General features: G+C 51.2%; 1 protein-coding gene across 15 annotated transcripts in view; it reads right to left on the reverse strand.

Moving 5' to 3' along the window:
• RAP1GAP2 (RAP1 GTPase activating protein 2) overlaps positions 1-21,712 on the reverse strand; it is a 216,144-nt gene that overhangs the window by 51,216 nt on the left and 143,216 nt on the right. For 9 of the 15 annotated variants that reach the window (XR_009449112.1, XR_009449111.1, XM_059669102.1 and 6 more), the window contains 5 exons: positions 11,546-11,581; positions 7,090-7,134; positions 6,328-6,360; positions 5,771-5,983; positions 4,346-4,449 (listed from right to left, as the gene is read on the reverse strand). Coding sequence is in view for 13 of the 15 variants with exons in the window: in XM_059669102.1 (XP_059525085.1) it covers positions 4,346-4,449; positions 5,771-5,983; positions 6,328-6,360; positions 7,090-7,134; positions 11,546-11,581 (431 nt within the window). In the remaining 2 variants the exon portion in view is untranslated. Of the gene's footprint in view, positions 1-4,345; positions 4,450-5,770; positions 5,984-6,327; positions 6,361-7,089; positions 7,135-10,946; positions 11,054-11,545; positions 11,582-17,442; positions 17,492-21,712 lie in introns of those variants that run through there. The other 6 variants (XM_059669104.1, XM_059669103.1, XM_059669111.1 and 3 more) reach the window with 3 other exon arrangements.

Genomic DNA, 21,712 nt, shown 5'->3' on the forward strand with positions numbered 1-21,712 from the left:
CTCTTTCTTGGCTATCGTGAATTATTCTGTTAATAGACTGCTTAGATTTGAGTTGCTGGGATTGGTATTTTATTTAGAATCTTTACTTCCATATTCATAAGGAATATTGGGCCCTATTTTCCTCTCTTTCTTTTTTCTTTTCATTGGTCTAATATTGTTCACGAGAATCTCCTAAGCATTGTTAAATTAATTGGGAAGCTTCCCGTATTTGTTTCTCTTGAGCAATTTAAGCAGCAAGAAATCTGTTCCTTGTGAGCTTAAAATAACTACCTGCAAACCATCCAGACCTAGAAACGTTTGGAGAGAGCATTTTTTGCAAACTTTTCCATTTATTACATAGTTATTGTTCGGGTTTTTGATCTCATGTTAAATCAGCATGCTTTCCTAGAAAGGCATCTGTTCCAAATAAAATTTCCAGTATAATAATGTGGATTGAATATAACATCTATTAGTAATTTTTTAATCTTCTTCACATCTGTGGTTATATGCCTTTCCTAATGCCTAATTTTGTAGGTTTTTATTTTATGTTTATCTATATTTGACTAGCTAGTTACCTATTTTGTTGTTTTTTCTTCCAAATGAAGTATATCTTTTTCTACACTACATATAAATCTGTAGCCTAGATTTATACATCAAGTCTTGTGCTCATTTTATTTCTAATTTATTTGTTGGCCTTAATCTTTCTTAATTCCTTCCTCTTATTCCCTTTAGGTAATAATATTGATAATAACAGCAGCAACCATTACTGAGTAGCTACAATGTATCAAATTATAAAAGCAAATATGTTTGGCAAAGTATCTGCTTTTTGAAATTTATACAGATTTACTTTGTGCCTCAAGAGATTGGTTCCTAAATCCACATGCTATCAAGAATTATCTGCAAGATTTTTAAAAATAGAAATTTGGACTAACAATTCAATTTTAAAAAGAAGCAAAGGTTATAAACACACTGTACAGAAAATAAATACATGTGTTCCTTAAATATATGAACAGATGCCCAACATAATTCAGCAAAATTGTTGTAAATGTAAACTACACTAACATATTATTTTTGCTGATCAGATTGGCAAAAATCCAAGTGCTTGACAAAATATTCTGTTGGAGAGGCTTTGGAAAAATAAGTACTCTGATACATGGTTCAAGTTTACAGACCTCCTCCTCCAGAAGGCTAGTTGGCAATATCTATTAAAACATGAATGCATTTATGTTTTGACCCAGCCAACTCACTTCTGAGAAATTATTTTAAACCATACAATTTGTACCAGGTTACTCATTGCAGCATTATTTGTGATACCAAAATACTGACAATGGCCATTCATAGGGGATCTATTAAATAAATTACGTCATGTCCATGTAATGGAATACTATGCAGCAGTAAAAGGAATTAACAAGCTAACTTCTCCATGTACTCATATAGAAAGAACTCTAGATATATTGTTAAGAGAAGTCACAGAACAATGTTCTAATGAATTCTAGAAATAAAAAAGGGATAGGGATATATGTTATTACTTATGTATTTATGTATCGTACATATTTATATTCAAATATATATGTATGTGCATGTTTAAATTTTTATTGTCATTTTAAAAAAAAACATGCGTTTGGTTTTTTGTTTTGTTTTGCTTTGTTTTGAAAGAGAGAGGCAGGCAGAGAAATAAAGAGATGGAAACACTCAGCTGACCCCTGCACATTCCCTGCTGGGATCGAGCCCGCAACCCAGGCATGTGCCCTGACCGGGACTCGAACCAGGGACCTCTCAGTGCATGGATCAATCCTCAACCACCGAATCACACTGGCTGGGCTTTATTATCTTTTAAATGGTCAGCGCCTAGAAGTTTGAGTTTTGTTTTTTGGTTTTCGCTTTGCTCCAAGATGACTGTTGCAGCACGTTCTCAGAAAAACACTGATCTCCTTATAATCAATGTGTAGATATTCCACAGGCACTTGAAAAGCAGCAGAAATCTCTGTTAGAGGGTCAAAGTTTGATAGCTAAATACAGTGGGGCCTTGACTTACGAGTGTCCCGACTAACGAGTTTTTCGAGATACGAGCCGTCTCTCGGCCGATTTTTTGCTTTGAGTTGCGAGCTAAAATTCGGGTTACGAGCCAGCTTCAGATACCCCACCGCTAGTTGGCGCAGCAAACGTCACAGTGAACGCCACAACATCAGCCCAGCATCACGTGTCATTGTAATGGTGAAAACTGATTTGACATACGAGTAATTTGAGTTACGAGCTCTGTCACGGAACGAATTAAACTCGTAAGTCAAGGCCCTACTGTATAGATAGATATAAATAAAGACCAATATATATAATTCACATAAATAATACTGAGATTATCCAAATCCTCTCATTTCCTATCTGTAAGTGATAAGTTGTTTCGAGCTGTAAGTGATAAGAAGTGTGTTTTAATCTACCACTATAATTGTATTCTGTGAATTTCTGCATATTTTAATCATTATATATATACTAGAGGCCCGGTGCATGAAAATTCATGCACTGGAGGGGGGGTCCCTCAGCCCAGCCTGCCCCCTCTCGCAGTCCGGGAGCCCTCAGGGGCGGGAGGCAACCCGGCGAACAGGGGAAGGTGACGCCCCCATCACACCTCTGCTGCTGCCACTGCCGACAGTGCAAGCTCGGCCGTCCCTGGTAACCTGAGCCTCGGGCAGCCCTGGGCAGCTGGCCGGCTGAGGGGACTGGGCGCCACCATCTTGAGGCTGTGGGTGCCGCCATCTTTGAGGGCGTGGCAGTCAATTAGCATATTCCTTCTTTATTGGCTGGCTTGGCTCAGTTGGTTGTATGTTGTCCCATGTAGCAAGAGGTCCCAGTCAGAACACATGCCCGGGTTACTGGCTCAATCCCCAATAGCGGACATGCGGGAGGCAGCCAATCAATGTTTTTCTCTCTCTCTCTCCCCCTCTCCCTTCCTCTCACTCTAAAATCAATAAAAACATATTTTAGAAAAGAAAGAAAGGAAATAGCACCAGGGCAGGGCTATCTAAAGATACATTCGGTAGTGTGTTAACTATACAAAAAAAGACACTGTGCAGTTTAAAAACAAATCTTCCACCGCCTTCCTTCTCAACTTTTTTCTTTAAAAGGAGTGAGTTGTGTGCAGGAGGTTAAATGCTTTATAGACAAGAAAAAAAATGTGCTAAAACCAGCCTCTTCATCATCTTCATCTTCTTCCTCCTCATCATCCTTTCCTTCTTCTTTTTCTTCTTTTTCAGCCCTGACGACTCCCTTCTTGCCGCAGCAGGCTCTCCTCTAGTTGGGGACGCAGCAGTAGCCTTCAGCTCAGCAGCCTTCCTTTCCGCAGGCTGCTGGCCGCCTGCAGCAGCGCCTCCACATCTCCCCCAGCTTCTCTGCAGCATCATCAATGGGCCGGCCGGATGCTCTCCTTTGATTTTTGCTAACAACTTCCCGGTACCACCCCACCTCTCCCATCACAGGGCTCCGTGTCCCTGTCCCCTCCCATATTTATCTCAAAATTTGGGCAGAAAAAAATGTTATTGCCCTTTTCCAAATGTTATTGTTGGTTTCCTTCAAGGACTTCCAATTTGATTCGACAAGTAGGGATCGGGAGCCCGACAGGTTCACAGCCCCCTGCCAAGCACCGGCCTCGGCCTCCGCCCTGGCCGCCCTGGCTGCCCCACGGGCCCAGGGGCAGAGAGGAATGAGACAGGCTCTGGGCTCCACAGCACCCTGTGCCCGTCACTGAAACAGACCTGTGCCACTCACTGAAATCCCCTTCTTCTCTCCCTCTGGCGAGGAGGGGCCACCGCTGTCACCCCTGCAGCCCAAGCCCCATCACAGCTCCTGGTACAAAGGCGGTTCCACGGGACATGTTAGTCGAACCGAACGGAAGCCGGTTCCGGAGAGGTCCCTGGCTTAGCTGTAAATCGGTGCTTCTGTTGTGGCCACCACCACACCCGAGGGACCCAGCATGCACTTGGAGGCTTTGGGGTCCATAGTTCCCGACTGGATGTGTGCCGTGGGCAGGGTCCCGGCAAACCCTCTACAGGACCACGTGGGACCGTGTCTCTGCAAAACGAGCCGTCGCTATTTTCCAGCTCCGTCTTCCTCACAGCCAGAGACAGGCAGGTGAGGGTAAGGTGACCTTGAGACCAGGATGCCACTCCGCCTCCCACAATCAGTCAGCTGGCAAAACACCTGGTCTTCCTGCCTGGCAACCCGAACAGAGAACATAGGCCGGTCTGTCTCCCCATCCCCACTTCCACCCCTCCCCTGCCCCCCCCCCCCCACACACACACACAGGACTGGTCAGACTGGTATTTCTGGGCCCCCACCACTAGGGGAGTGGCCTCCAACCGTGCCGCAGCCCCACCTGAGAATAATCCGAAGGTACTCAATGCCCTCCACCTCCTCGCACTTGATGGACAGGAGCAGGTTCCCCAAACTGCTACCGGTGCAGTAAAAGTTTAGATGATCCTAGAAGCAGAAATCAGGTGTTAGCAGGGAGGAGGGGGCCTTCCAGGCACAGCCCCCAAAATCACCTCCTTCCCCAGGAGTGAGAAGCCCCACAGCAAGGAGGAAGACCAGGTGCGCCAGCTGTGGCTGCTATAGATGGGGAGGAAGAGGAGAGGGAGGAGGAGAGGAGGGACAAGGAGGAGGGGGAGGGGGAGGAGGGAGAGGAGGAGGAGGAGGAGGGGGAGGGGGGAGGGAGAGGAGGAGGAGGAGGAGGAGGAGGAGGAGAGGAGGAGGAGAGGAGGAGGAGGAAGAGGAGCAGGAGGAAGGAGAGGGAGGAGGAGGAGGGAGAGGAGGAGGAGGAGAGGAGGAGGAGGAGGAGGAGGAAGAGAAGCACAGTAATTGACTCCGATGACCAAATCTTCAGGCTGTCTGTGCCAGGCACTGGGCTAATTGCTTAGTACCCATTATCTCCTTTAATTCAGACCACAACTTTATGGGGGCAGCTCCCATGTCAGATGGAGAAAACATGTGAAGGCAGGTTAAGTCACTCTCCAGGGTCACATAGCTAGTAGGCGGCAGATCCAGGATTCAAACCCACACACGCCTCGACCGCAGCTCAAGTGCTTCCCCACAAAACACTGAGTCCACTCCTCGTCCCAGGGAGCAGCCCCTGCGGCTTCAGGCGATTTGTGAGAACGAAGAAAGGGCAGGGCCTGGCACCTCCACCAAGCGGAGCCGGGAGATCTCACAGTGGGTCTCACCCCGGCTCAGGGGGCGCACCCAGCCTGCTGTATTAGGGCGGGGCCTGGGATCTGAATTCTAACAAGGTGGGGAGACAGGGGGATCCTGATCCATCTCCTCCCCCGGAGACTCCCGGAGCCTGCCCTCGGGACTTCCGGAACCTGGCAAGGCTGAAGGGCGGGATGTATGGAAAGAAACGGAACTGTCCCGGTTAAGCAGTCAGAGGCTCAGAGCACATCCCGGCACAAGCACAGGGGACCTGGCTGAGTGAGGCCATGAGAGATTCGTACTATTTATATGGACACGGAGACTTCCAAGGAGTGAGAATGTATTTTCTCCTTCCACCCCCCAAACACTACCTAGTCCATCGCCTCCTAGAACGTCTGCTGGGGGCGGTCCCCACAAGGACCCATCACACTGAGCCCCCTGGGCTCCTGCACACCCCCTGCCCCCTGCCCAGGAGCAGAGCCAGGCAGACCTCTCCAAGGAGGACAGAGGCAGGCGGCGAGGGAGGGGGAGGGCAGAGAGGGGGCACTGGGGAGAGACGCTGGGTTCCCCAGGCCGACCCCCAGTAGCCGCTTTCACCAGGGCCTGGCCTCACCTTGCCCAGGAAGTGCCTGCGGTAGGCCCTGGCTTCACTCTTGCACTCGAGCTTGTAGCCAAAGGTGCTGGGGCTGAAGCTGTCCTCTTCCTCCTCCTCACAGATGCTGCTGCCCAGCGAGGTGGGCGTGCCCACGTTCTCCGGGTCCTCGATCCAGTAGCCCCCAAACTGGGGCAGGACGATCAGGGGGTACGGGCCTCCCTTCTCCACAACCTGGAGGCAAAGGGAGAGTCTTGCCCTGCAGCCTGCCCTGGTCTGCGGGGGAAGTGGAGGGGCGCCAATGGTAGTATCCCCCCCACCTCTGAGCTACTCCCACAGAGGGGACCCCCATACAGGAATCCAAAGGCAGTAGCATGAACCCCTCCTCCAGGACCCACAATATCTCCAACTTCGGCACTCCTGATTTTTTTTAAAAAAAGCTGAAGTCATAAACGGGAAAGGTCTCGGCCCTCAAGTCCTAAGGCTCTCCCCACCATGGGGAGGCAGAGGGACCATCACCATCATCGCCCTCAGCTCCCCGGGCCTTGCCCCCGAGACAGGATCCAGGGGGCTCCTACCTCGTCGATGCTGGGGTACGGGATATAGTCGTCCTGCAAGACAAACACACAATGCGACGGTCAGTCCCAGCACGGCCCGGCCGGTGAAGCTTGGTCACCATTTCCCTTCCCTCCCCCAGGTCTGGGGGGAGGTGTTGGGGGCCTGGCAGGCTGCACCAAGGCGGGTGAAGAGCCTAGAGGCAGCTTGGGCTCTGGCTTCTCTCGACTTCGTCCCCGAACTGACAGAACCTGAGTGCAAAAGGGCCAGCGGAAGGTGCAGTGCAGAGGAAGGAAGACGCAGGACACAAGGCGCTGGACCTCACACGCATCCTGACACCAGCTGCTCTCCCAGGAGGCTCCAACAGGGGGACGGCCCTGGTCCCCCCAGGCAAGGGGCTGACCTCCAGGTGATAAGCTGCACTCCTGGGCCTTGGGAACAGAACCTGAAGCTGAGAGCTGACTGCCTGCTGGAGCCTGGAGCGGAGCCTGACACCCCGACACACTGTGTGTGTGGTTCGCTCCCAGGAGCAGGTGTGCGGGAGCCAGGCCACACCGCAAGCCTCAGGTCTCCCCCGAGGCCTCCACCCCAGCCTGCTCTGAAGGTGCCTAAAGGCCTCAGCCAGGCCTGCCTTCCTGCTCACCATGCCCTGGTCAACAAGGTGAAAATCAGAGTCAGATGGTGTGAGACAGCGGACCCCAGCATGCTGGCCGCTGGCCCTGCCTTCCTCTCACCTGGCCCCCTCACGGGGCCCACCTGGCTGCCAGCTCGCCCACCCAGCCCACCTTGTTCTTCTGGGGTCCCGGCTTCTGCTCTTCAAGCTTGATCCCCTGCAGAAACAAGGAAAAGAGGATCCATGGAAAAGCAAGAGCCACAAAATAGAGACGGCACGGAGGAAGCAGACCCTTGGAAGCACCTGCCTTAGCTGGGGACCAGTGGTAATAACAGCAAAGGGCTGCCACGTGCTGGGCCCTTGTAAGTCACACACGTCGGCACACACAGACCTCACAGCAGCCCGGACGAGGCAGCAGGGCAGGGGGTGAAGGGCTTGGGCTCAGCCAAATCACCAGGGTTCAAATCCCCACACTGTCACTTACGACCTTACGACCTTGGGCAAGTCACAAAACCTCTCTGTGGCTCAGTGTTCCCAGCTGTAAAATGGGAACAGTAAGGGCACCTACTATGGTGTGAAGGTAAAATGTGGATAACATGTTAAGCCCGTGGAAGAATGACCGGCATATAGTAAAGGCTATGACGTATTGCTATCCCGGGGTAGGCAGTATCGTCGACATGGCGTTGAAATATCGCCCCCGGTCTCCCAGAGGATGAGGTGAGGGGCAGAAAGGGAACCCATGTCTGTGGGGGTCAGAGCCAGACTCTGGACCTCATGCCACACCAGCTCCATCCCCTCCCTGGTGAGAGGGCCCATGGGTGGCAGGCAGGTGGCCTGCGCCTGGTCCTCATTCTGCCACCCTCCTGCTAAGCCTTCTGCAGCGCTCCTCGTTTCCTCTGTGAAATGAGGATTCTGACACCCGCCCTCCCCCTCTCAGATGTGTCCCTGCAAGGAGCAGACACCACAGGGTGGGGCCTGGGTTAACCGGCTCCCCTGCAGCATCCGGACGACTAGCTGCGGGGACAGTGCCTAGACCCAGACCGTTAGCCCACGGTCAAGTTCCCACTTAACTGGGTTTCGTGGGAGGAGAGCACATGGCGCTCCCACAGGCACGTGAATCAATCCACATCATCGGTGGGACAACTAGGAGAGAAGAGAGTCCGGAAGCAGCTGCTGCCTCGTCATATTGTAAGGCTGGGGACTTGAACCTTCCACAGCGCACTCCCTCTACCGTCCCCTCGGAAGCCCTCAGCACCTTTTTACCAAAGGGGAAACCGAGGCCCAGGAAGGAAGCTGCCTGCCGAATGTCACACAGTTAGTGCGTGGAAGGGCCTGGCTCTGAAGCCGGGCCATCTGTCCACCAAGTGCATGGCCCAATCGCGGAGCCCTGGGGCTCAGGGTTCCTGCTCACTGGGCAGACTAGAGGCTCCTCCCGCCTCTCCGGGCTGAGTCACCTGCGGCCCTGGTCAGGTGGGCGTGGGGGCCCCTCCCCCTGGGCAGGTGCTCCTCTCCCCACACAGGGAGGAAACCACCTGGGTGGCCTGCAGACCCTGTCCAGGGAGGCAAACGGGGCGGGTGGGGAAGGGCCTGACGTCAGAAGTTTGTTTTGTTTGTCCTGCATGAGTCACCCAGCCTGGGAACAGCCCCTGGGCAGGAGAACAAACCTCCTCCTGTCCCCTCCCCTCCACCATGACAGAGCCACTGCCGGCACTGGGCCCTCTCCCCTCATTATCTCTCCCCGCCCCCGCCCCCGCCATGAAGACATTGGGACTCAGGGGAGTAGAATGGCTTGACCAAGGTCACTCCGCTTCGGCCTGTCAGCGTTAGAATTTGAACCCAGAACAGAGGGGACCCAAAACTGTGCTACACAGAACCGGTGCCCGTCTTCAAATTCCCAGCCTCTAGGGCTGGGGTCAGGAGTCCTGGGTCACAGAGGGCCCTGGGCGCCGGCCTGCTGAGCTTCAGGCCCCACACTGCAGCACGAGGCCAGATGGCACCCACACTCAGGGACAGAACCCCCATGTGAGTTTCTCCATATGAGTTTCCCACATACAGAGGAGCTGAAAACCTTGGCCTCACAGAGGCTGGAGCCCAGGGTAGGGACCTAAACACTGAAGTCTGATCTGACCCCCAAAGTCTCTACTGACATGGAGTCAGCAGCTGCCCCTGGTGTGGGCTGCCGTGAAGACACAGCGGGAGCCACAGCCAGGCTCCCGATCGAGCTACTAAGTCAAGCCCGCGGCCTCCAAACAACAGAACAGCACAAGGCCGGCTGCGCAGGGCTGAATCATGTGCTCCCGGGGGCGAGGGGTGGGTGGTCGTGGAGAGACCAGAGAGAAGGCAGGGTGCGCTGCAGACGCCCTGCCAGCTGCCCAGACTGCCACGATTCCGCTGGCGTGGGTGAGACCCGGCTTTCCTCCAGCGGACGGAGCGCTCTGTTATATAGGCACTCGCTGTCAAGGCACCTACCATCTCCGTGCCCACCACCTGGTTGTAAGTCCCCTAAATGCGTATAAATACATATTAAGTTAGCTGGTCGTCCACACTCTGCTGGGCACAGAGGAGGATCTTAATAACTTGCTTGTGATAAGGACATAACCACTACAGATATTTTTCTCTCAAACCAACCCTCCCCTTCCCCATCCTTAGGGAGACCTGCTTTCCGGGGAGGACCTGGCTCGCTCACAGCAGCAGCCCTCTCAGAAGCTCCGCCTGCATCTCAGGACGGCAGTGGGCACCCTGGGTGCCTTTCCTCCTATTCCAGTCCATTCCTATAGATCCTTCCTTCCTTGTGCCTGGAGCATCTACTTCAGGGAAGAAGCATGACATAATGACTATGCCTTCTGGCTCTGGAGTACTTGCTAGCCATGAGCCCTTGAGTGTTTTATTTAATATCTCTGTGCCTCAGTTTTCCCACCTGTGAAATGGGAATGATGATGATGATGATAATAACATACCTGCCTCCTGGGGGCCTTGTCAAGAAGAAATGAGATAACACCTATCAGCCTCTCACCCCAGACCAGTGCTTAAAATATACGTATCAGTATGTTCTTGCCACTCTTTCCACCTGGATCAATTATACCTTCCGGACCTCTCCCCATATTCCTTAACGCAGTGGGTCTTACCTGAAAGCCTGACCCCTTGGTGATAAGCAATTACAAACGCCTCCACACTACACACTGATTCTATGCACTGCCCACCAAGTATTTACAAAAATTATCTTGTTTCATCCCAGAAACGATGCAAGTGGACATTTTCATTCTCCTATCTCTATAGAGGCTGTGATAGTGATTTATTGTAAGAAATATATATTTTGGTCTTTATCCCGCTCCTGGCACAGAACTCCTAAAACCCTTGGAATTTCCCAAATGATAAGAGCAATGAGAGCACTTGGGAGCAGTTTTGTTCTAGGATTTGGTCTTTGGTCCTTGGTTCCTGCAACAGCTCCAGAGCCATAACGGCGAAAGGAGTGTTCCCCAGGAGTTTGTGTCAGTGAGTGTATGTTAATGAGGTGTCTTCTGGGACTTTCCGAAGGATGGGAGCTGATTGACAGGGGAACCCACCACCCACTCCCACTCTCGGGGGAGGGGAGAGAAGCTGGAGGTTGAGACGATCACCCACAGCCGGTGATTGTGTCCATCATGCCTAATGCAGCCTCCACAAAACCCAAAAGGGTGGGGTTTGGGGAGCGTCTGGGGTTGGTGGGCCCGTGGAGGTTTGGGGAGAGTGGGGCACTCAGAGGGCACGGCCGCTCCAGGCCCTTCCCACAGGCCTTGCCCTATGCCTCTCTTCCAGCTGCGGTTCCTGAGTTGTGTCCTTACCATAAACTGGCAATCTGGCAAGTAAACCGTTTCCCTGGGTTCTGTGAGCCACCCTAGCAAATTAATTGAACTGGAAAAGGGGGTCGTGGGGACCTCCTATTTATCGCCGGAGGGTCAGAAGCCCAAGTGGCAACCTGGACTTGCGACTGGCATCGGAGTGGAGGCAGCCCCCGGGGCAGTGCCCGTGCCCTGTGGGAGCTGACACCACCTCCAGGGAGACAGCGTCAGAACTGCGTGGAGCCCAGCTGGCTGCACAGATTGTCTGGTGGGGGAAACACACCACGCGCTTGGTGTCAGAGTGAGGGGAGAACACGTCTGTTAGTAAACAAAAAACAGGAGCGAGAGGTTAGAAAGGGGAGGAGTTTGGCAAGCCAGCGTTAGATGCAGAGTTTGAACTCAGGTCTGTCTCTCGGCCTCCGCTCTGCCTCCAGCACAGGATGAGGCCCCCACGAAGGGGCTGTCTTTTTGAGGCTTTCTTTCCAGCCCATTCCAGGAACATCTCTCAGACTCTCCCCACACCCGTGGGGCTGACGGCAGCCCGTCCATCCGCTCTGCATGCAGTTTCTGTTTTTTATCTTCTCCCTGGTCTTCAGGCAGGAGCCGGCCCAGAAGCCACTGTGCCACTCGGTGTGGAAATGGCCTCGGGCTGACCAGGCCATTGGGACGGTGCGTTCTCTCTTCTCTGCCCCTCCCTCCAAGGTGCCCACGTTCTGCCCGTGGGTTCTGCCTGGTGTTGTGTCCCCCGAGGTCGCTGCAGCACCCCCCCTACCCAGGGTTCGGCTCTCCCCCTTGGGGATGGATGCTCACCTGCATTTTCTCCAGCATCTCGAAGAACTCCGCCGACTGAAAGACACAAAGAGGGGAGAGAAAGGTGGGGTGTCCGCCGGGAGGCCTGCTGAGAAAACCGCCTCACCGATCGTCTAAAAGCTTCCCTAGCCCAGGGCTTTCCCGGAGACAAAACGTATTTGGATCAAGACAGAAGATAATTTGATTTTGCCTTCGCAGAGCTGCAGGGCCAGAACACCCCATACAACAAGAGGAAAAATTAAACACGGGGGCTGGCAAGTGCCACGGGGAGAGCAGCCACTCCGTCTCTGTCAACAGAGAGGAGCATGGGGGCCTCTGGGAAAATCCGAGTTCCCCAGAGCATCATGGGAGTCGGCCTCCAGCAGAACTCGTGTTTGGGGTGTTTTCAACCTAACAGTGGGGGCAAGGTGTCCACCATGAGCAGCTTCCCAACTGCTTTGCCAACACAGCCCTTCCATCTCCTTATACGAAATCTCACTTAGAACTCTAATACCGGAAAGAAATAAAGGTTGCTCAGTGGTTAGAGCTCTGGCCTGTGCACCAGAGGGTCTCAGGTTCAACTCCGGTCAAAGGCAGGTCACCTGGGTTGCAGGTTTGATTCCCGCACCCCGCTAGAGTACGCGCAGGAAGCAACCAATTGATGTGTCTCTCTCACGTGAACTCACATGAATGTTTTTCTCTCCCCCCCCCCCCCTCCCGCCCCTTCCACTTTCTCTATAAAAATCAATAGAAAAAATATCTTCACTTCTTGGGTGAGGATTTTTTTTAAAGGCAATAGAAGCAGAGCCACTCTGGCCAGGGCAGCGGTGGGGCTTGGGCCCTGGCTATGCCGTCTCTGCCAGTGGCTGCCCGGTGCCTGGAGCCACTGAACAGCGGCCTCCGGGGCCTGGGTGGGCTGTTTTAAAAACCTCAAACTACGTGAGTCCAAATCATTATCCTACTTGGGTACCACCTTTATAAACTCCAGGTGAGACAAAAAGGAGAAGGAGGGAGTGGGATGAAGGTGTGAGGGGCTGGAAGTTCTATCCTAACAAAATAAACATGGGTTTCCCCACTTCCCATTCTGTGGAAACAGCCCCACTTTCTTGTCTGAACACCACTGCCCACATCTGGGCCCTGGCAAGCCATGAGTTCATGAGCGCCCAGAGAGATAGGGAAGAACAGAAAGCAGAGGTGAGGAGGACCAAGAGTGCCCTTGTCACTTCTCCGTGCAGAGCTAGAGCACCCAAACGCTCTCCTTCCTCTGCAGGCACCAACGGCCAGAGCCACCTGGAGCCCGCTGCCCTGAGTCCTCAGGAGAGAACCGCCGTGGGAGGGACCCTTGTGAAGTCACCCGGGGAGACGCAGCCCTGCGGCAGGCTCCAGCTGGCCTCTCCCAGGCCGAAGCTGACCTGGCGAGGCAGAGTGTCTCTGACCCACCGGCCGTTCAGGTTGCAGGGTCCGGAAACCCCACATGTGCATGTACTTCGGTGAAGTTAGACTTCACCAAAATTAAGACTGTGTGTGCTTCAACGGACAATCCACAGGACAGGAGAAAGTATTTGCAAATCATATGTCTGATAAGAGATTTGTATCTAGAATATATTTCTCCAAGGAAGTGATACAAGTAGACAACAAGAACATGCAGAGATGCTCAACATCATTCATCATTGGGAAATACGAAACAAAACCACAACGAGAGACCACTTTACACCCACTGGAATGGCTATAACCAAAAAGACAATAACAAGTATTGGCAAGAATGAAGGGAAATTAGAACCCTCGTATACTGTTGGTGGGGATATAAAATGGTACAGCCACTGTGGAAAACAGTTTGGCGGTTCCTCAAAAAGTTAAACAAAGACTCACCATTTGACCTAGCAACTCCACTCCTGGGCATATACCCCCAAGAAAAATAAACACGTATGTCTACACGAAACTTGTACACCAATGTTCCCAGCAGCAATATTCATAATATCCAACAAGTGGAAACAACCCAAACGTCCACCAACTCATGATTATACCATTACAGCAGATCCATACAGTGGAATCGTATTTAGCCATAAAAAGGAATAAAGTACTGGTTTTGTAAGGGAAACAAAACAAAAAAATGTGCGAAGGACATGAACAATTTGCCCAAGGAGAAAGATAAAATGACCAATAAACACAAGGAACATGCCCAACCTTCCTGGCTGTGAAAGAAATTGAGATAAGATAACATCTTTCATCTATCAGATGGGCCAACATTAAAGAGAAAACCCAGTGCTGGCCAGGGTGTGGAGTTAGGACGCAGGGGCAATAGGTGCATGTGCACCTGGCACAACCTTTCTGAAGGGCGATCGGGCACAGTGTGCCCAAAGCCTTTAGAATGTTCGCATGTTTTGGTCCAATAACCCCCTCTAGGAATGTACTCTACAGCAGTATCTGAGCAACTACACAAGGATGTGTATACAAGAAGATCTGTCACAGCATTGTTTATAGGCAAGAAAGCACAAACAGTCAAAATATCCACCAGTGAAGGAAAGGATAAACCTGCATGGATTTAAGCTCATACAATCAAATACTATTACAGGAGATCGGCGCTGACTCTGTTAGCACAAATATTTGTAACGCGTGGTTAAGTGAAAAAAATAGTCTAGAGCAGTGATGGTGAACCTATGACACGTGTGTCAGAGGTGACACGCGAACTCATTTTTTTGGTTGATTTTTCTTTGCTAAATGGCATTTGAATATATAAAATAAATATCAAAAATATAAGTCTTTGTTTTACTATGGTTGCAAGTAACAAAAACTTTCTATATGTGACACGGCACGAGAGTTAAGTTAGGGTTTTTCAAAATGCTGACATGCCGAGCTCAAAAGGTTCGCCATCACTGGGCTAGAGCGTGATCCCAATTTTTAAAATTAAATGTTAAAAAAACCTATTTGGATGGATGGATAGATAGAGATAGATAGATTCATGGATACATAGATACGCATAGATATATCTGCATGTAAATATACACGAGTCATCCAGAGAAATAGATCTTGAAGGATACATGCCGAAGTGAATTACAGGTTAAGGATAAATTTTTCCTTTTTGCTGCCCCCACCTCCTGCTATAGGCCCTTCCGCCACTTTCATGACAGGGTGTGTTCAGGGACACAAGGACAGCCTTTGGTGCCCAAAGGAAGTCCCTGGATTCAGGCCAACTCGTGTCCAGGTCTAATCTTGGTTTGGTGTAGTATAGACTACGGGGCTCTCCTGAATCACCCCCAAATTCCGCTCGCTCTGTCATCCGTGCCAACTGGCAGTCAAACAATACTTCAGGTGGGTTCTTAGACAATGCCCTTGTATGGGTTCATCAGTTAACCTCACAGCAAAGCATGGACTGGACGCTGGAAATACTAGGCAAGGGCCCAATTTCCGGGGTACTTGATCTTACTTACGAGACAAAGTACCCAGGGTTATTTTACAGATGACCAGTGGCCCAGGGGCATAGAGCACTTCTGGCTGAGAGGTCAAGTGCATTAGTTCCCTATTGCTATGTAATGACTTACTCCAAAACTTAGTGACTCAAAACAATTTCTGTGGGTCAGGACTTCGGAAGTGGCTTAGTTGTGTAGTTCCAGCTCAGGGTTTCTCAGGTGGTTCCAATAAGGATGTCAGCTAATCCCTTCAACCTTTTATCATGCAGTCCCCTCCCTGCCCGTCCCCTTCCCCCCGCCCCCCCCCCCCCCAACACCTGTCATCTGCTCCATGTATCCATGCCTCTGGTTCTATTTTATTCATCAGTTTATTTTGTTCAGCAGATTCCACATATAAGTAAGATTACATGGTATGATCTCATGTAGCATTAACAATGTTCATGAACATACTTTATTTTTTTAATATATTTTTACTGATTTCAGAGAGAAAGGGAGAGGGCAAGAGAGATAGAAACATCAATGATGAGAGAGTATCATTGATTAGCTGCCTCCTGCACGCCCCACACTAGGGATTGAGTCCACAACCCGGGCATGTGCCCTGACCGGGAAACGAACTGTGACCTCCTGGTTCATAGGTCAACGCTTAACCACTTAGCCATGCCGGCCTGGCCTCATGGACATATTTTAAAACCACCGGCTAAAGATCAGACGGGAATGCCTGAGAGAATGCCAGAAATTCAGGCTTACCCTGGAAGGCAGTGGAGAGCTACTGAGGTTTGGGTACAGCAGATACAGGATGCAGTAGAGTCCAGTGGTCAAGGCCAGGTCTGGGAGTGGCCACCTGCGACTGCCCAGCTGTGGGGCATGAGGCCAGTTACTCAATCTCAGTCCCCTCACCTGGAAATGGGAGGTGTCAACCCTGCCTTTCAGGGCTCACGTGAGGATGAAGTGAGAGCGAGGACAAGACGTGCCAGGCCAAGGCCTGGTGCAGAGCAAGCGCTCAGGAAATAGCAGACGGAACTATTGGAGAGCTCGCTCTGCAGACGAGCCCTGTCCTGTCGGGGGACCGGCGAGGAGTTTTAGGTTCATTTTTCCTGATTTGGGACACTTGGCTTTTCTTGACATCAGTGGTTTTCCCAGAAACGGGTGTTTAAATTAGTATTAAAATGGGTCTGTGTTTCCCGAATGAAGACGCTCCAGGGGCGGGCACAGCTGGTGAGAGAGAAGCGCCGTGATTCAGCCTCAGCCCCGAGTGACGCACGGGATGGACCATTTGTGCCAGGACAGTGCCAGGGAGCAGAAAGCGGCCAGTGGCAACCTGACCGCAGCCAGGCTGGCTCTGCTTCTCGGTGACTGGTTGAACTTTCCAGCCGTGGCACAGAGCAAGTCTCCTTTTCCACCCAGACGCAGGGTGACTCAGGTCAGCCTGGCACATGGCTCTGGCCACTGGGACCCACCCTGGTCCACACCCCCTGAAACTGCTGCACACAGCCAAGGGCACACAGCAGGCACTCAATAAATGCTCACTGACTGACTCACTTGTGTGGTTCCACAAGCCCTTTAGGACAGAGTCGAGTCCTGCCCGGGGCATCCTTTAGAAGGGAATTCCCCCTCCATCAGGAAGCCAGGCACTGGGTTGTCTCAGAGAAATGTAATCCGGCCTCCTCATCAATAGCAGCATCCACTCAGCTGTCTAATGTATTATTAGCAACAGCTGTTGCCACTCCACTCAGAACCCCGGCCAGCATTCCCCCATGGGCTCCCCTGTAACAGCCAGTAGTCAAGTAGGCTGTGAAATAATCACACAGAGCTAGCGCCCAGCCAAGGAAATTGCAGGCTGGTCCCCGGGGTTCAGTTTGGATTCAACCCCTGTCGTCCTCACCTCCCAATATAGAAACTGCCCGATCTCCCCTTGGAAGGGCAAAGCGAGTTCCTGGGGTGGAGGGGAGGATGCTGGAGGAGGTCCGAGGTAGCAGGAGCAGAAGAGAGCAGGCATCGCCAGGCCCGTCTTGAGAAATCTTCCCGGTGCCCCTACTTGCTCTCTGGCACTGGCCCTGCCCAGCTGGTGAAGGAGCAGAAGCAATGGCATGCTCCAGTACAGCAGAGCCACTGCCACCCCCTCACCACCCCGTGCCCTTCCCGTGGCAGGAACGGCCCAGCCTGCCTCCCTCTGGTCCACAGCAGCTCTACCCACGAACACGGCCTTCCCTGCAGACGGCGGCCTCCTGTTCTTTCCTCCTTGTTGCATCCCAGCTCAGGAGGCCTCCACCAACAGCCCCCCAAGCCCCCTTCCTCCTCCCTGACCCTAATTGGAGAAGTGGCACCCACTGCCACCCTCCACCGCTCACAGCACAGGACAATGTTGTCTGCGCGCTGGCACCTCGGAGCAGGGCTAACAGGGGGACCACGGGGCTGTGGTGGGGTAACGTGAGCCGGTCCGCAGAGCCGGGCATCGCATCCCACACAGACCAGGCGCCTGCACAGTAGCCACTGCCTCCTATCCCTGCCCACCTGAATCCAGGACACACACGAGGGGCAACGGCATGTCAACAGCAACGAGAAACACTAACGCAGACGAGGACGGAGAACGGACAAGATGTCTTCACCCCACACAGGTCTCAGGAAAATGGGATGGAGACGTGGGCTGCGCAGCGCTGGGGGTGGGGGAGGAAAACGGGGGTCAGAGCAAGTTTCTCATCCCTACGGGGAAGGAAGACATCACACGGAAAGGATTTCTGGAGAGTTTTGGAAAGAGATTTTTGGAAAGCTGGGGGAGCTAGGAACTGACGACACATACCCCATTGGGAGCCACATCCGATATATCTTACAGCTGCCTAACCACGGCACACACCGCATGCCTGGGCTCTGCTGCTGGCTCAGCGTCCCCATCCTCAGGGCGGGCAGGGTGAGGGCCAGCTGGTCTCCGGTCTGGCTGCCAAGGCCTTTGGAAAACATAGGTGCTATTCCCCACAAGAAGGCAAAGAACGCAAGATCCTCCAGGGCAGGGCTCTTTATTTTGTCCACCTGGGCCATAGTAGATGCTCAAGAAACGCTTGCTTAATGAATGACCAAATACTCTGCCCAGCAAGATGAGGATGAAGCCACAGTGGAGGCTGAGTCCCAGGCCTGGATAGGCCCATGTCCCTGCCAGTTAAGTACCGTCTGTTCTCTGGCAACCGACTGTACCCCTCACCCTGGACAGCCAACCCTACCCTCAACAGGTGCTCCAACAATGAGCTGCATTCAGACACAGGAGGAAGAATGGAAGGATGACTGGGTTTTTGTAAGACATCTTAAAAACTCAACAGACTGATGTTTAAATCTCTAAGGCAGGATTTTAAAATGCAAATGACTACAGGTACCAGGCAAACAACATGTAAGAGGGAAGGGATAACACGTAAAGATTGACTTCGTCATCAAACACCTCCTAACAGTGGGTGGTGTTGGAGAAACTGGATATCCTTGTGCAGAGGGAAGAAGTTGGACCCCTACACCTCCCACCATATACAAAAAGTACCTTAAAGTGAAGCAGCAACCTAACCCTAAGAGCTAAAACTGTAAAACTCTTAGAAGACAATTTAGGAGTAAATCTTCACAGCCTTAGATTTGGCAAATGGATTCCTAGATATGACACCATAAGAAACAAACAACAAAAACACAGCTAAACTGGACTTCATCAAAGAAATGGACGTTGTCAAGAAAGTAAAAAGACAACCACAAGATTAGGAGAAATTATTTCCAAACCATCTTACCTAATAATAGACAGACATGTAAATTGACCATACCTTTGCTACGCTAACCAGCCAATCCGGAGAGTATGCAAATTAACCTAACAAAGATGGCAGTTAATTTGCATACGTAGGATCCAAGCAGTGGAGCAAAGCCTGGCGGCTTGGGGGCCAGTGGAGCAACGAAAGCCTCACAGCTCCAGGGCTGGGTGCCGGGTGCCGGAGTAAAACCAGTGCCAACAGCCAGGGGAAAGGAAGTCCTATTGCACGAATCTCTTCTTGCAACGGGCCTCTAGTACATCTGATAAGAGTCTAGAATCCAGAATATATAAAGAACTCTTGCCCTAACCAGTTTGGCTCAGTGGATAGAGCATCGGCCTGCGGACTGAAGGGTCCCAGGTTCAATTCTGGTCAAGGACATGTACCTTGGTTGTGGGCACATCCCCAATGGGGAGTGTGTAGGAGGCAGCTGATCGATGTTTCTCTCTCATCGATGTTTCTAGCTCTCTATCCCTCTCCCTTCCTCTCTGTAAAAAGTCAATAAAATATATATATATATATATATATATTTAAAAAGAACTCTTATAGCAAAAACACAAACAACCCAATTAAAATGGGCAAAAGATTTGATAGGCATTTCTCCAACATTTCTCCAAACAGATAATAAGCACATGAAAAGATGTTCAACATCATTAGTTGCTGGGAAATGCAAAATAAAACCATGTGAGAGACCACATCATGCCCTCTAGAAGGGCTATAATTAGAAAACTGAAAATAGCCCGGGCTACTCAAACAAATACATGCACACAAGTGTTCACTTGTACACTGAAAAGCGGCACTATTCACACTTGCCAAAACATGGAAACATACTGAATGTCCATCAATGGATGGACAGAAAAACCAGCTGTGGTATATCCACACAATGGAGTATCACACAGCCTTAAAAAAGGAATGTGGTGCCCTAGCTGGTTTGACTCAGTGAATAGAGCATTGGCCCGAGGACTGAAGGGTCCCAGGTTCAATTGCAGTCAAGGGCACCTACCTCGGTTGCAGCCTCGATCCCCAGCCCTGGTCAAGGCCTGTTCTCCTGGACCATTCAGGAAACAACCAATCGATGTGTCTCTCTCGCATTGATGTTTCTCTCTGTGTGTCTCTCCCCCTCCTTTCCACTCTCTCTTAAAATCGGTGGAAAAATATCCTCAGGTGAAAATTTAAAAAAAAAAAAAGAAGGGAATGAAGTACTGATACATGCTAGAATGTGAATGAACCTCAAAAACATGCTTACCTATAGGGTGGGGCAAAGGTTGGTTTACAATTGTGAATATGCAAAGCACAGAGTTTATTCTTGTATTATTATTTAGTAATTATTGTATTATTTCCCATATGGATGACGGTAAACCTGCTTTTGCACCACCCTGTATGGTATGATCCCACTTCTACGAAATATCCTGGATAGGTAAGTCCACAGATACAGAAAGCCGCCTCCTGGCTGTAGCGGCCGGAAGGAGGGGAGAAGGAAGAGTAGCTGCTTAAGGGAGTTTTATGGGAGGGTAATAAAAACATTTTTGAACTAGAGAGAGATGGTGGTTGCACAACTTTGTGAATGTACTGGATGCCACTGAACTGTTCACTTTAAAGTGATCGGTTTTATGTTCCGAAAATTTCGGCTCAACAACAAGGATGACCTAAGAGTGGGCGGGGGGGGGGGGGGGGGGGGGGGGGACAATGGTGAACTGAAGAGCACACGCCCCCTTCTTAAAGGGGCAGCTGCTGCTTATCTGCAGCCGGGCTGCAAGCAGAAATGCAAGCTCGATGGAACCAGAGTTTTCAACTTTTCAAGACAAATTTTAATGTGAACGCTCCCAATTCTTATACATTGATAACCAATCCAAATGCTTAAAGATCTCTATGTGGACCAAACAAAATACACCCATGAGCCAACACAGCGCACAAGACACACGCTCCAAGCTCAGCTGTTCAATAGGGAGCCACTGAATGTTTCTGAGCTAGAAAATGGGATGATAGAAGCCAAGTTCTAGGAAGCCCCCAGGTATCCTCTGTTGGGCACCCGTGATGTGCCAGGCACTGAGTCAAGCACCTCACAAATGCCACCCCCTCAGCCTCACAGGAGCCCAGGGAGGGGGGTTAGAGCGTGGCAGGGCCAGAGTGGTTAAGCAACTGACCCACAGCAAACACGGAAAAGGCAGAAGCCAGGTTTAAGTCCAGGCCTACCTGAGTTTGCCAACTCCACATCTCACATGCATGTCTGATAGGCACCTCAGATTCAACGAAGCCCAACAGAAGGCTCCCTAACTTTTCCCCTCAGACACCTTCCCCCACCCCAGCCCATCTCCCATCCTCCACCCACCCTGACACTCAGGACAAAACCCTAAGGGTCATCATTGATTTCTCCATCCTCATTCCCCACTTCCAACCCACCTGCAAGTCTACTGTCAGAATATATCCCAAGACTGCCCTGGCCAGTTGGCTCAGTTGGTTGGAGCACCATCCCATATACCAAAAGATTTCGGGTTCAATTCCCAGTCAGGGCACATGACTAGATTGTGGGTTCAATCTCCAATTGGGGAGCATGCAGGAGGCAACTAATGGATGTTTCTCACATCAATATTTCTCTCTCCCTTCCTCTCTCTCTAAAAATCAATAAAACATATCCTCAGGTGAGGATTAAGATATCTATATCTATATCTATATGTCAAGTCTGAGCACTTCTCAGCAGCTCCCCTGCCCCACCATCTCTCACTGTCCCTCACGGGGACCATGTGGCAGCCCCATCACTGGGCTCCTGGCCTCCACACTAACACCGCCCTAAACCAACTACCCATACAATAGCCACATGGTCTTTCTGAAAGACAAATCAGGTGACATCAGTCCCCAAGTTGAGACCCTGCAGTGTACCACTCCACACCCCTACCAGGGTCAGGCCATTTCCTTTTGGTGAGAGGGACACCAGGCTCTCCCTGTCCTGGAACTAGTGGTGACACAGCCTGAGATTGGGGAACTCCTTGGCCCAACCCCGAACAAGTACCCTGTCA

Source organism: Myotis daubentonii, chromosome 16, assembly GCF_963259705.1.
Source record: "Myotis daubentonii chromosome 16, mMyoDau2.1, whole genome shotgun sequence".
NCBI classification, from domain to species: domain Eukaryota; kingdom Metazoa; phylum Chordata; class Mammalia; order Chiroptera; family Vespertilionidae; genus Myotis; species Myotis daubentonii.